The 14,491-nt window shown below is 38.3% G+C and overlaps 2 protein-coding genes across 2 annotated transcripts in view; one reads left to right on the forward strand and one right to left on the reverse strand.

Annotated features, from left to right (window-relative positions):
* LOC134669341 (voltage-dependent calcium channel subunit alpha-2/delta-3-like) overlaps positions 1-4,693 on the reverse strand; it is a 38,915-nt gene extending 34,222 nt beyond the window's left edge. The window contains exons 1-7 of the mRNA XM_063526855.1: positions 4,342-4,693; positions 3,498-3,759; positions 2,711-2,888; positions 1,624-1,755; positions 1,151-1,341; positions 613-741; positions 122-235 (exon numbers count right to left, since the gene is read on the reverse strand). Coding sequence (XP_063382925.1) covers positions 122-235; positions 613-741; positions 1,151-1,341; positions 1,624-1,755; positions 2,711-2,888; positions 3,498-3,759; positions 4,342-4,601 — 1,266 coding nt within the window. The 5' untranslated portion in view covers positions 4,602-4,693. The remainder of the gene's footprint in view (positions 1-121; positions 236-612; positions 742-1,150; positions 1,342-1,623; positions 1,756-2,710; positions 2,889-3,497; positions 3,760-4,341) is intronic.
* A 3,799-nt stretch (positions 4,694-8,492) lies between these two features.
* Positions 8,493-11,592, forward strand: LOC134669342 (salivary glue protein Sgs-3-like). Its single transcript, XM_063526856.1, has 3 exons — positions 8,493-8,499; positions 10,225-10,976; positions 11,512-11,592. Exons 1-3 carry the CDS (start codon positions 8,493-8,495, stop codon positions 11,590-11,592), a joined length of 840 nt encoding a protein of 279 aa, XP_063382926.1.
* The last annotated feature ends 2,899 nt before the right edge of the window (positions 11,593-14,491 follow it).

A 14,491-nucleotide genomic window follows, 5' to 3' on the forward strand; every position in this document is an offset into this window, starting at 1 on the left:
AAATTTGAAAAATGTAGGCGCGAAGGGATATCGTCTCATAGAAAATTTGAATTTCGCGCCTTTTTCTACTGACAAGATTTGCTTGACCATCTATATTAAAGTTGATTACCGATGACATTACCTGCTCCTGTAATGTGCGTACTGCATGCGTCAAAACAACAGTCATGTCCGTCTCATTCTTAAACTGCAGGTACTTCATCGAGGCCATGATGGCTGCTGTGTTGATGTGGTTCGCCTAAAAATTTAAAAAATTCAACATAAATTAACCTCTCGCCACAGAAGAAAATAAATAATAGTACTACCGTACAGAAAGGACACTTCCTACAAACCCGAAGTTTGACAGCGGTTCAGGGTCGAATCATGCTATCACTTTCTAATATATGGCACTATCCCTTTCAGCAATTTAGGGTTGTCAAAATTCAAATAATTATCTTATCTGTGGTCGTGCACGCAAAAGGAAATCAAGTTGTGCCAACCCTAATAATTGCTTGGAGCAATGCTGAGCTGAATGGAGCCGAGTTCGACCGAAGTCAGGAATGTCTCCCCACTGCTCTCGCTTATAGAAACCATACCTATAGGTTTTAGTAGGCATATTAGGGCGTCTGTACTTACCGATATGAGTATGTCCTCACCAAAGCAGGGGATGATCGGCGTGACCGTGATGTTAAACCTCAGCACATTAATGTGGTCGTCATCGGTCAGGGCACTGAGCAGCGCTAAGATGAACTGCTCGGCTATGACCTTAAATATACCCATAAATATTAATAAACATTGTTGCAAATAGTTTTTCATTATCGGCATTTTACGCATCAATACAAAAATCTACGATAGCGACTACATTTAAACGACTTGAATTCATACCGACTTGAATTCATACAAAAGGGCCTAAAATGTTGTTAATTACTGTCAAAAGTGTAAGTGTCAAAAGTGACGTTTTTGTTTGAAGAAGCGTCACATTTGACACTGACATATCTAATCCATATCGTTTCTAGATCTATTAATTGACGTATCTTAAAGTTCGAATCGGTCTGCATGTTGAGAATGTCCTACGGTGCACCGCCCGCGCTCATGTATTATTAACCACGGACGCAAGCGGCAGTCGTAGCCCGTCGGGCTGATGTCGATCATCATCGAGGGGCGAGTATAGTACCTTGTTGGAGGAGTTATACATGGAGCCTGACGCGTCCAGCATGATGAGGATGTCCCTCGGCGCGCCGCCCGCGCTCACGTACCACGGACGCAAGCGGCAGTCGTACACGCCCGTCGGGCTGATGTCCTGGTATTCATCGTCTTCTTGTTCCAATGATAAGTCCAGCTTCTGCATTGATTCCCAGGAGGCAGCTAAAATGTTCAGTACTAGTATTTTCCAGGAGGTATTACCTACTGTATTTTTGTTTTAGTTATAAAATATGAAAGCACACGAAATAAATAATTGGGTACCTACTTATATTTTGCGGTGGTGTTAATACAAATAGAAATTTAATAAATATGGAAAAAATTATTTGATAGAATTGCCTGGTACCTATTTAATGTTAAAAATCTTGGGATACGGTCGCAATCCCGCCAAGTCGAGACTAAGGCAACGGGCACTGTCTGTGTCTACCTTTTCTCCAATAAGCTTACCCGGGTAATGTCTTAAAAAGCCTTTGGCACTGCAGAAATATTGGAATCCAAGCGAGGCGTCTTGGCGGTAGTTGTCTCTGAACACTGTGTCTAGAGCTTCTGACCAGTGCATGTCACTGAGGACATTTGGATCTAAAAAAGAAAATTAACAGCATAACAGCGAGGCGCGCATAATAATGATGGTACCTACTATCTCCTAAAACAAGCCTGCACGTTTGGTCCAGGAACGTTAATTGTCGACCATTTTGTACCTTATTGTATAGTGACAATCAATATAATAATCCCTAAGGATTATTGTCACCGTAAAAAGGAACGAAGGAAATACTTTGTCATTTTTAGCTGATACTTAATTGAAGAAGCAAATGAGCCTTTGCATTAAATGCCTCTAGCGTCAATCGAGAAATAACGGCATCTACTCATACTACCGCAGGATCACCTCAGTGACAGATGTCCTCAGTCATTTTAGGCGACCGGAACAGTTTAAAGTATAGGTAGGCCTTACCACTAAAAGTAACAGTTGATTCGACTAAAGACTGTTATGGACAGTTTCGCCGTGAATGCTAGTGGGTCTAACAGACATTTTGGCATCAAAGTGGATAACTACTTACACTAGCAATAGGCATCTAGATTAGATAGATTACATAATCCGTTTGGTAACATTCGAACAGTGCTATAACCGCGAAAATCGAAGTTCACAAATTGCGAGCATCTTTCTCTGCCACTCTAAGAGAAAGATCCCCGCAATTTGCGAATTTCGCTTTTCGCGGTAGCCCCCCAGTTCCTGTACTATGTCACAGAATAATAGTACTACCGTACAGAAAGGACACTTTCTACAAACCCGAAGTTTGACAGCGATTCAGGGTCGAATCATGCTATCCCTTTCTAATATATAGCACTCTCCCTTTCGGCTATTTAGGGTTGTCAAAATTCAAGTGATTACCTTATCTGTGGTCGTGCACGCACAAGGAAGTCAAGTGGTGCCAACCCTAATAATTGCTCGGAGCAATGCTGAGCCGAACGGAGCCGAGTTCGACCGAAGTCAGGAGTGTCTCCCCACTGACTATGTGTAAATTGTTAGGTACTTTACCACAGTCAAACACCTCAGTGGCGACGTGTACGCTGCTGGAGTTGAGGGACATCTTGGCATCAAAGTGCGCGCTGTCGTGCAACACCTCGTAGTTCTGGCTGCGACACGTCATCAGTTTCACGAAGTAGTAATCGTGTCCGTCTGGCTTCGTTGGATACGGCTTTGGTTCGCCCAGTTTCTGTGACACAGTTTTGTAACTTGTTACCTATAGATATTAGCTTGAACTTGAATATGATAATGAACCAATCGTTTTCAACTAAAAGGTAGCATATTGTCGGTAAAGTTAATTTCAAATTCAATTTTTAAGAAAATAGCACCTTATTGTCAAGCGACAGTAAGTATCCTTTCGGTTGAGAAAAGCACATTTTACGGTGAAAATTTCCATTTTTCCTTTAATAAAAAAAATACGATATAAGTACCTACTACTTATGTCAAATTGTATTGGTCCTCGCCTCCTGATTAATTGCTCATTTGATATCTAAAGTTCTTTGAAAAGATATAATTATCATCTTGCGAGCCTATAGGTTACCTACCTATAGGTACCTACCTATATTTTTATTACGATTCTGAATATATTTTATACTTGCTTTTGCCCGCGACTTCGTCTGCGTGGAATTAGTAATTTGGGCACCATAATATTTAAACAAATCTGCTAAAACCAAATTTCAACTAAATCGGTTCAGCGATTTAAGCGTGAAGACAGACAGACACACTTTCGCATTTTTAATATTATATGGAATGGATTTAAGTCGGAGTCGCACTGCACTATTTAGTTTAGGTGACGTACATAGCTATATTTGAATTGGTAGCCCTTCGGCGCTTTAGTCTTGCTCTGTAACTGCTCTGCCTTCCTCATAATGGCCGCCGCAGCCGCTGCTCTCTTCGTCAGCAGTTCCGAGAAGGCCCCAGCGGCTTTGTCGACGATGGCGGCGCCATCTCGCTTGCCGCTCTTGACGTTTTTGAAGCGGGACAACAGCGCCTCCCGGCGGACCACGTATTCTTCTGTGGCGTGAAGCTTCTTAGCTATGTTGTGAGCCCATTTTTGTATTCTGTAAAATTCCGTTTTTTTTACAATATAGCCTTTTTTGCTCAGGTACCTACCTACTTACAGGTTACACGGAGCGAAGATCTAACATTCAAGTAGGGAAATACAAAGTATAACATAATGAAACTTTAATAAATTATGTCTCTAGTCCATAAGTCAAATATGTTTCACAAGTTTTACTCGAGATACGAGCATTCGAAAACGGAGTGATCCGGTGTCAACCATCTTACCCTACTTATTTACAGCTTACACGAATCGAAGATCTAACATTCAGTAGGGTAATACAGAAGTAAATATTTGAGTTTATTATTATTTTTGATAGTTTTTTTTGTATTAACTTTCGTAGGTACCTTATAGTTGATCGAATGTTAAAATGTGTAAGAGAGTATAATATTAAAACCCGCTAAATGAATTTGCAACTCACTGATGGCGCTCGATTTTTTTGAAAGGGTAATAAGACTCCGAAAACTTCTGGAAAATTTAAATAAGTTGGAAACTTTTTAAACGGTTAAAGACATTTATTTGTGACAATCACAACCATGTACGAACCATGTATAGGCAGTCCTTAATATCAATGAAAACTCACAGGTCTGGATAAATAATCTTGTACTTCTTCTCTGGCTTAGTCGGTGGTTTAACATACGGCTTTTCACCCAGATCGCTCACTCCCAAGGGTGTGGAGTTGGTTCTGTTTCTGCTGATACTTAACAAATACTCTTCGTGCTTTTCTAGATCTTTCTTTATTTGCTCTAACGTTCGCGTGTCGCTGGCAGGCTTCGGTTTGGCGTTTTTGGCACACAGTGCGGTTTGAACGACAGTTACGGCTAGTAGTAATGTTATTTTCATTGTTGGTTATTGCTGAGAGTTTCGGTGCAATTTTTATACTTAGACTAAATATAGGTACGTACTTTTAGTTGCTAGTTCTATTGTATCATTTATATTTTCTTTCTTTTTAAGGATTGGAAAGTAATATTTTGAGGTTTAACTGTACGAATTCAATCATTTAATTGAAGGTAGGTGTTAATATAATTACTTATAATTATATGAATTTATTGAAATTATCATTTAATGCTTAAATTCATAAAAAAACAAGCGTAAATGCGGCACTGGAACTTTCTGTTTTCCAACATTATTTTATGTTACCGTTTTAAACCATAGTTTCACATATTTTTTTAGTAACATCATAGTTTCCTCATCACAACACTACTTAATTTTACTGCACTGCAGATTGTCGGTATATATCTCTTGTAATTCACATCACGTGCACTTGTTATACTTTATTCTTTATTCAAACACTAGATTTACAGCTTGTTATATACAGTTATATACAGGGTGCAGTAAAGTTAATCGCACGGTGTCGTCTGCCGAACTAGACGCACCGCGGACTCCCCCGTCGGCACGCCCGGCGCCCGCCGTCCTGGCGCCGTCCCGAAAATCTCACCAACCCCATTCCAAAACGACCTATCTCCTACAATCTGGACGAAACTTACGCCCTACTTTGCTGAACAGGCAGTCAATGAAACGACCTACTTATATTACGGCGTTTTGGCTCATTCACAAGTTTCGCGGTGTTGGAAACAACGAGTCAATATTTAAGTTCCATAACAGTAGGCTTTTAACTGAGGCTCATAACTGTTGTCTTTAGCTAATAGGTAGAATAAATTTATAAAATAAAATAAAATACTGGGTCGAAGAGGCCATCGGCAGGGCCAAATAGGATGAAGCCGCGACCAATCGCGGGCCAATTTGTCATGTTTTGTTTTGTATATTTTCTGTACCTACTATTAACTTAGTTATTAAGTCAAAATTGTTACTAAAATTATACCGATCTTTGATCTGCAATAAATGATTTTTTTTTAATGTTTTTTTTATCAGTAAATGAGAACAAAAAACTATAAGTACCTACTCATCCTTTTCTTTTGGGTGCTACGAGTAGTATATAAGACAAAAAGATAGTATGATTCTCTCTTATCTGTCTATGTTTGAAATGAGACAGTCGTTTGACAAACTATATGTGTTAACAATCTAGGTTTAGGATTTTTAGAAATCATCAGTTAACAGGGTCGACGATAAAATTTTAAATCATCAATCACATCATCCTAATTATAACCTAAAAACTTCGAGCAACACCGGCTTCCGACACGTCGGAAGGGAGGGGCCCAAGCGATATCTCACCGTACAAATCTTTCTGCCATTTTTCGCGGGGGGAAGGTGCACACAGTCGCACTTCTCAGACACTTACATACAAAATCCAATCAGAAGCCCTACCGCGAACCACGTTCGACGTGTTGCCTCTCTATGGCACTTGTAAATTCATACGTAAGTGTGACAGGGAGGCAACACGTCAAACGTGGTTCGCGGTAGGCCCTCTGTAATGACGACACAAATACATAGAAAATGACACACGTCAAAGACAAATCTTGCAAACCTCGTTCTCTTTTTGTGTACGGACGAGTGACTAGTGTCACAACACGCACACTAACACATTTTCGTTGAAGTATGTCATTGTATTCTGAGAGATGGGAAGTCGGATTTGTCGCTCGACCGATCCGCAATTTGTACTGAGCGAGCAAAATCGATAAATCCAACAAATACTTGAGACTAAACTATAATAATTGTATTTAAATGTAATTAAACGTATGATATGTAAAAAAAAATATTACATGTGAAATGTAACACTTTCTTTTTGTAAATTTGATGTCCGCGACCTCTTTTTACAGGCATTTTTGTGCAGCAGTGTTCACGCGCGCGTCTGGACTCGGTCTAGTGAAAAATCCAAGTGCAACTAGTTTTATTACCCGCGCTAGATTAAATTGACGCGCGAATCTTGTACCTCGGCAGAAGGGTAATAGTGCAAATGCCGCCTCCCTTCCGTGTTGCTCGAAGCCTAAAAAGGATAAAGGATTATTTTCATCCTGGAATTCAGCCAGTACGATGTGCTAAGGAGGGGGTGGGGGCCAATTTACCAATATCTACGGACTGTACGGAGTCGCGGGTAATAGAGGCAAGTTACAAAAACCTTAAACTAATAACGCCTTATAAATCTATGACAAAAACATGACAAATTTGCTCAATAGCACGCGTGGCTCACGGCTCGATTCTGAGAATGTATTAGATCTCTACTAGACCTCAACAAGTTACGATATGGATAATTTAAAGATATTTGTAAGATAGATATGTCAAATTTGACGTTTCCGCGATTCTGGAGGCGCTCTTGAACGATTTCGACAAGTTATGACTTAGATATCCAAGTCACATCTAGTCGATATCTAATGTAAATCTAGTAGATCTCTATATCGTTTCTAGATCTTGTGATTATCTCGTTTCCCGAATACGCGTGTTACTCCGCGATTTCGTCGCGTCACAACAAGTAGGTAGCTACAAGTACAACCGCCCCACACCAATTTTGGTGGCTAGCCACAACCCGCTCGTGGCGCTTGCGCCACCTAGCGATCATATCTGTCCTAAATTAGGACTCCTGATGATAACAGACGCGTTTTCTTGGAGTGTGAATCTTCTGTACTTACCTTTATTTATTCCGTGAAAATAGTTGAAAAATGCGTACATAATAGACCAGTAGCTATGTACGCTGTACTGATTCACTGATAACACCAGTTTGTTGTTAAATCCCGGATTATCATGCTGATAAGCGGATACTTCATCATTACACTACTAATCGTGTGTTGACGTGTACATTCCGCGATTGCTACTGTGATTTGTTATTTGTTAGAGGTCTTAGAGTTCCGCTATACAATTTAAAAACCAACAGATGGATACGTTACTGATCTCAGTGATCTCTGTCCGTGTCAAAAGTGACATTTCTTTAACCAAAAAAGTCACTTTTGACATTGACAGATCGGTATCATGTCGCTGTGACATCTGATAAGCATTGTTCGAATTGGGCCGTTAGTCCTCTGTAATAAGATGAAAAAATACCACATTAAAAAAATGTGGTTTAATTTTACACGCGTAGCAGTGGTTGCTACGCCGCGCGCCGTAGCTCACACTCGTTCCGGCCGCGTAGCACGGGTCTGGATGCAGTATACTGTAGCGGAAATCTCGTAGCAACTGAAGGCCCTCGGCTCGGCCTGATTCGAACTTAAAGATACGTCAAAAATTTACTAAAGATGCGACCCTGAATCGGATAAGTCAGTGTCAAAAGTGTCATTTTTTCAAACAAAACGTCACTTTTCGTATCTTTTTAAAATTAACGTACAATTTTTGGTGAGTTTGAATTCTGTGCGATAGTTATGTCACCGCTAGAAAGTATGACATCTAAAATCTCAGTATGCTAAACTTGAAATAAATGTCTTTGTTATCAATTTATCACAAATAAAGACTGATTTGTTTGTAATCGCATTTGCGACTAGGAAATGTGGTTATCAATGATCAATGTATGTACATACCTATCTATATGTCATAAAAATGTGGCTATGGGGTTCAAAAAACATTTCTGGTTTTTGATCCGCTTTATTACGTTTATCATTTTTTATACATTCTAACTAGATTTTTTAGTTTAGCTGCTTTCTTGGTATTAGTCTTTTTATATGTATAAAATCGGTGTGTTTTTGGGCATTTTCGCGAGAAGAGATCCAATAAACCTTTTTCTAAAATAGTTCAACTTTTAATGTTATTTTCTACTCATAATCACGAGCTCCTTCGATCCTACTAGAAGAAAAAAAAGCGTCCCAAATTTTGTTTTCCCAATCCGTAACCATTTTGTGCGGCGGTTACAAAATGGAGAGTAAGTAAAATTACTAAAAAATTTGGGACATTTTTTTTTCTCCTACCTTTTTTTCCTAGATCTAAAGTAGAGTAGTTCCTGAGTAGGAAAAATATTTTTTTAATACAGTTGCTCAAAAAGTGCTACTTTACGTAGCTGTTTAGCGTGCGGAAAGTTGGTTATCTCGAATTAGTGCTTTTTACTTTTCCAATTTTTTTAAATTTATACTTGTTCCAATTCACGACTACTTATTGATGAGTGTTAATATTAGTTTCCTTTAAACGTCGTAATCAGCATAAAAACCTACCGTTAATGCAAGAATACGAAAAATATTACATATTTCATATTTAATTACTTACCTCTTCATCATTATAACACGTTTATTTTTTAATATTCAATATTGAAAATTCCGTTCTTAATAAGTTGACTGAATGGAACGGAATAGCTGCCAAACGCCCATAGATATAATATACTTAAAGACGACGTCTAACCGAGCTGTCACTGTTACCACTTTTGTTTAGTGTACGATTAACAATGTTTTTCTTATTTTTTCGCAACTGTATTAAAAAACGTCGTTCGATACACGTGCGGAAATGTCATTCTTCACTCGTCCCGAGTCTTGCCACTCGCCTGCGGCTCGTGGCAAGATATCTCGGTACTCGTGAAGTAATGACATACCTTCCGCACTAGCATCGAAATGTACTATTACCTACTTTAGAAAAAGTTGATAGGATCTCTTGTCATATTATACACGATGTGCTGAATCGCGAAAATGCCCTTTTAATGTACCTAATCGTCGGGTGACAAGCAAAAGTCACTAACTAACACCATTGAAATTATTGGACAATAAACCGTGTTACAAGTGTAATAAAGTGCATTGTTACTTTAATTTTTTTATAGTACTTAGTGACTTTTGCTTGTCACCCGACGTAATCAATAAGTAAATCACCACAATTTTGGTACCGCATAGCAGGGGATTAGCTACCTTCTCACGCGCTGATATCACTTGCTGAATTCCCTCTAATCGCTAAATACCTACTTACGCAGAAAGATATAAAACAAATTGTCACGTAATTCGCGAAGTTTGTTTCTGTGAACACTTCAAACCAGCGGACAAAATTATGAAGGGTAAATTGTGCGAGTTTTATACTTCCCATCCCATTGTAACTTAAATATATAAATTTTTCCTTCGCTAATAGTTTGCAATTCGCGTTCAAAATCATAATTTATAAGATTGAATATGTCCTAAAATGTGTAATATACGTAGTGATGAGTCAGAAGCAATTGACATTATGGACCATAACATAACACAAGAGATAAATTGTTTATCCATAATTACAAATACCTACATTAATCATTAATTTCATTCAAATTTATTAACACGCACACTTAAAATGTACTAGTTCATTAAAAAATCACATTGCTTAAAGTCTTGTAATTTTAATAGGTGTACCCCAAGGGTCTATTTTGGGGCTTTTATTATTACAAACAGTGATCGGACAAAGCATCGCAAAACCATAAAAAATCATGTATATCTCAAAATAGGGCAAGATTTATTAAACTGATATTATGTACACAGTATCTTTATAAAATTTCCAGAAGATACTCAAAAACTGCCGTTCAAAATTGTTAAAAAATTGTATCATGTTCCATACAATATTTATTTTTGCGATAAATTGTCCGAACTCTGATTATAAAACTATATCTTAATCCTCAACTAATTTAATAACTTTTACATGTTTTTAGGTGTCGTAGCAGCATTATTAGTAGCCGTGGTCGCCGTAGCGGCCGACGATACATGTCCATCGGACTGGACCCAGGACAAACTTCTGGTCCATGATGATTGCAACAAATTCTACATGTGCAGATTTGGTGAACCAGTTGAGATGACCTGCTGGGGTGACCTTTTCTTCAACATTGATACCTGGGAGTGCGACTGGCCCTCGGAAGTAGAATGCGGTGACAGGAACATCCCTGGACAAGAGCCTACGACTACTGTTGAGCCAGAAACAGAGGCTACCACCCCTGAACCCACCACTGCTGAGCCTACCACTGCAGAACCTACTACTGCAGAGCCTACTACCGAAGAACCTACCACCGTAGAACCAACAACTGTTGAGCCTACTACCGAAGAACCTACAACTGTAGAGCCTACCACCGCAGAACCTACAACTGCTGAGCCTACCACCGAAGAACCTACCACCGTAGAACCAACAACTGTTGAGCCAACTACCGAAGAACCTACAACTTCTGAGCCTACCACCGAAGAACCCACGACTGCTGAACCTACAACTGCCGAGCCTACTACCACGGAACCCGCGACGGAAGAGCCCGCAACACCCGCGCCTGGGTTTCTCGAGAACGGTTGCCCTGTGGACCCCCACATCCACTGGCTGCTGCCTGTGGAGGGAGACTGCAACGGGTTCTACTATTGCGTGTGGGGAGAACTGGTGTTGAGGGAATGCGCGCCCGTCCTACACTTCAATAGAGAACTTCAGGTAAGTTATTCAATCATTTTACTAAGGTTACTGCTGTTCCCAACTGATATTAAGTATTAGAAAATTTGGGTTGTTAATTTTAAAATTTGTTAGGCTCTTCCATTGCGAATCATGTATGTATGTAAGAATATCCTAAATATGTTATTCGTAGGTACTCGTTTTACTCGTTTAATATTTATTATAAAATTCGATATCTACTTCGACATTCATATCTTACCTCGTGCCGTCAACGAAAGAAATTGTATTTAAAATTTTATTTGTTCTGTTAAACAAGACTAAAGAAATATTACTGTTTTAAGACTAAGTAGTTATAATTCCATTGAAACAGTGCACAAGGCTAGGTAAAATGTCTAATATCTCTTCATACGTAGATCCATAGCTGCAGAGCCCAAGATTTGTAGGATGGAGTAGGTACCTAAAAGCGTATAAGTACCTGTACAAAGCGTATAAGTGTTTTTTAATTATAATATTTTATAATTTACAATCATACGTATGGAGATCGTCTACCTACTTACTGAATTCCATTTCTTTTCAGGTTTGTGACTGGCCCGAAAACGCTGGCTGCGCCACATCGCTGAATAAACACAACATCGGCCAATACCTTCAACGTTATTAGATCCACCTAAAACTTTGAGCCAAATAGCCATACAAGTTCACAATTACGTAACAACCGCCTTCCGAATAGAAGCTAATGTGAAAAATATTCTCAAAATAGATAATTCTAGGTAAAAAAAAATATAAATAATAATAAAACACCCTTACAGAAAACCGTTGTGTTTGGTTTAATACTTTAATTCAAACTTTCATGTGTGTGTGTACCCTTTTAAGTAAGTATACAGGGTGTTTGGTCCATCGTGTGCCAAATTAAAATGGCGGATAAGTGGGGTAGTTTTCTATCTTTTCACGCCCTTTAAACATTTTTTGGGCCCCAGAGTTTTTTTTTTGGCTTTTTTGATGTTTTTGAAGAATCTTCAGGGCCGACTTCTTTAAACTTAAATTTAAAAAAAAGTAAGTGATAGAGAGATGCAACGTTTATTGCGTCGTGATTTCTAATGTTAAACGGTTTTATCAAAGTCAAAATTACTGACATTTTACCTCTAGTTTTTTTTTTATTAACCCTCAAATGTTTTACAACATGTAAAAATTTACACCAAAGTCATTTTGATTTTCAATTAAAAAAAAAACAAAAAGAGACCACGTTCTTAAAATTACTTTACTAAATTCTGTGTTCTGTCCTCTTTCTAATGATGTACAATAATCCCAAAAAAACTTTCGTGAACATCATTTTTTCCCGATGTTTTGTAACGGACGCAACAGGCAAAAATTATCGACGCCTAAACATTGACGCTGTAATCTCCTTTGAAATCCCCTTTGCCTATCCACACGCGGGTTTTTTTTCAGCGATGAGGTTTGTTGGTTGTGAGCTTTAAAACTTAACTTTCGTAAATTTAGTTGAAGGTGCTATCTCCCTCTTACGTAGCACAAAAGCTGTTAGGTTCCGACGTCGCGTTGCGTCCATAGTTAAGTTGTGTTTGGTTTTGTCTATCAAATTTTAATTAAATGTGAACGCACCTTATTAGTGAGAGACCGTTTTAAAAAAATAAAACTTAGGCGCGAAACGTGGGAAATGTGACCTATATCGGAACTTAAAAAGCTATAAAAAAACAAAAGGCAGAAAACTGAACTTTTATTAATCTCTGTTTTGTTGAGTTTTGATCATTTGAAAATGGCTACTTTTTCGAATGCAGAATACGCGGACATGTTAATGGCGTATGGTAAAGCCGATGGTGTTGCACGAGCAGCACAAAGAATCTACCACGAGCGATTCCCTAATAGACGCTTACCAACCCTCCACACGTTTCAAAACACTTGTACCGCCGCTTACGGGAAACTGGAAATTTGATCGTAAATGAACCAAGAGGGATTGTGGTGCGTTACAATGCTGAAGTTGATAACCGGATTTTGGCACTGTTCGAGGAAGAGCCGACTAGAAGCATCAGAGATGTAGCTGCATTACTCGAAGTTTCTATCTGGAAGGTGTGGAAAGTTCTTCGCCAAAACACAGACACACATTTCACTACATTTCAGTACAAGGTATTGAACGTTTGAATTTCTTTTGACCCATATACTTTAACATGAGACTTAGGTCATCATCATCATCATCAGGCTATGTAGTTCGCTGCTAAAATTCAACAAAACAGAGATTAATAAAAGTTCAGTTTTCTACCTTTTGTTTTTTTTATGGCTTTTTAAGCTCCGACATCGGTCACATTTCCCACGTTTCGCGCCTAAGTTTTATTTTTTTAAAACGGTCTCTCACTAATAAGGTGCGTTCACATTTAATTACAATTTGATAGACAAAACCAAACACAAATTAACTATGGACGCGACGCGACGTCGGAACCTAACAGCTTTTGTGCTATGTAAGAGGGAGATAGCACCTTCAACTAAATTTACGAAAGTTAAGTTTTAAACCTTCACAACCAGCAAACCTCATCGCTGAAAAAAAACCCGCGTGTGGATAGGCAAAGGGAATTTCAAAGGAGATTACAGCGTCAATGAAGGCGTCGATAATTTTTGCCTGTTGCGTCCGTTACAAAACATCGGGAAAAAATGATGTTCACGAAAGTTTTTTTGGGATTATTGTACATCATTAGAAAGAGGACAGAACACAGAATTTAGTAAAGTAATTTTAAGAACGTGGTCTCTTTTTGTTTTTTTTTTTTTATTGAAAATCAAAATGACTTTGGTGTAAATTTTTACATGTTGTAAAACATTTGAGGGTTAATAAAAAAAAACTAGAGGTAAAATGTCAGTAATTTTGACTTTGATAAAACCGTTTAACATTAGACATCACGACGCAATAAACGTTGCATCTCTCTATCACTTACTTTTTTTTAAATTTAAGTTTAAAGAAGTCGGCCCTGAAGATTATTCAAAAACATCAAAAAAGCCAAAAAAAAAACTCTGGAGCCCAAAAAAATTTTAAAGGGCGTGAAAAGATAGAAAACTACCCCACTTATCCGCCATTTTAATTTGGCAAACGATGGACCAAACACCCTGTATTATGTATGATGAAATATTTATTTATCGCAACTGCAATAATAGATAACAACTATAAAACTAAAAAGTTAAATCTATGTATGTGTTCTTACATCACATTCAGATAATTTATTAGATTCTATGATTAAATAGGTTTTTTTTTGTCGATAAAATAGCGGACGCGTGATACCTCGCGCCTAAACAAATAGTCATATCGATGTCATTAGTTTTTTCATCTTGCGTCATATTTACAGAGTAAATGGCAAAAACTGCAGAAAATTTGTAAAGCTAGACCAGAAGCTCCGGCCCCGGCCCGGTCTAGCGTGAGTCATCCTTTACTGTGCCATCTCCATTTCGCGCTATTTTCCTCCATTTCGGAACCGCACAGTAATTTCAATTAGATACCTACCTTGTTAAGCGTTGATATCATCGCTGAACTACATATAAATCTTATAATCGTCAAGTACCCACTT

The sequence above is a fragment of the Cydia fagiglandana genome, chromosome 12 (genome assembly GCF_963556715.1).
Source record: "Cydia fagiglandana chromosome 12, ilCydFagi1.1, whole genome shotgun sequence".
NCBI lineage: Eukaryota > Metazoa > Arthropoda > Insecta > Lepidoptera > Tortricidae > Cydia > Cydia fagiglandana.

What these genes read in the sequence shown, in the direction of transcription:
- LOC134669342 (XM_063526856.1), top strand. An exon ending in ACTTCAATAGAGAACTTCAG is followed by an intron (nt 10,977 to 11,511) that starts GTAAGTTATTCA and finishes ATTTCTTTTCAG; the next exon opens with GTTTGTGACTGGCCCGAAAA.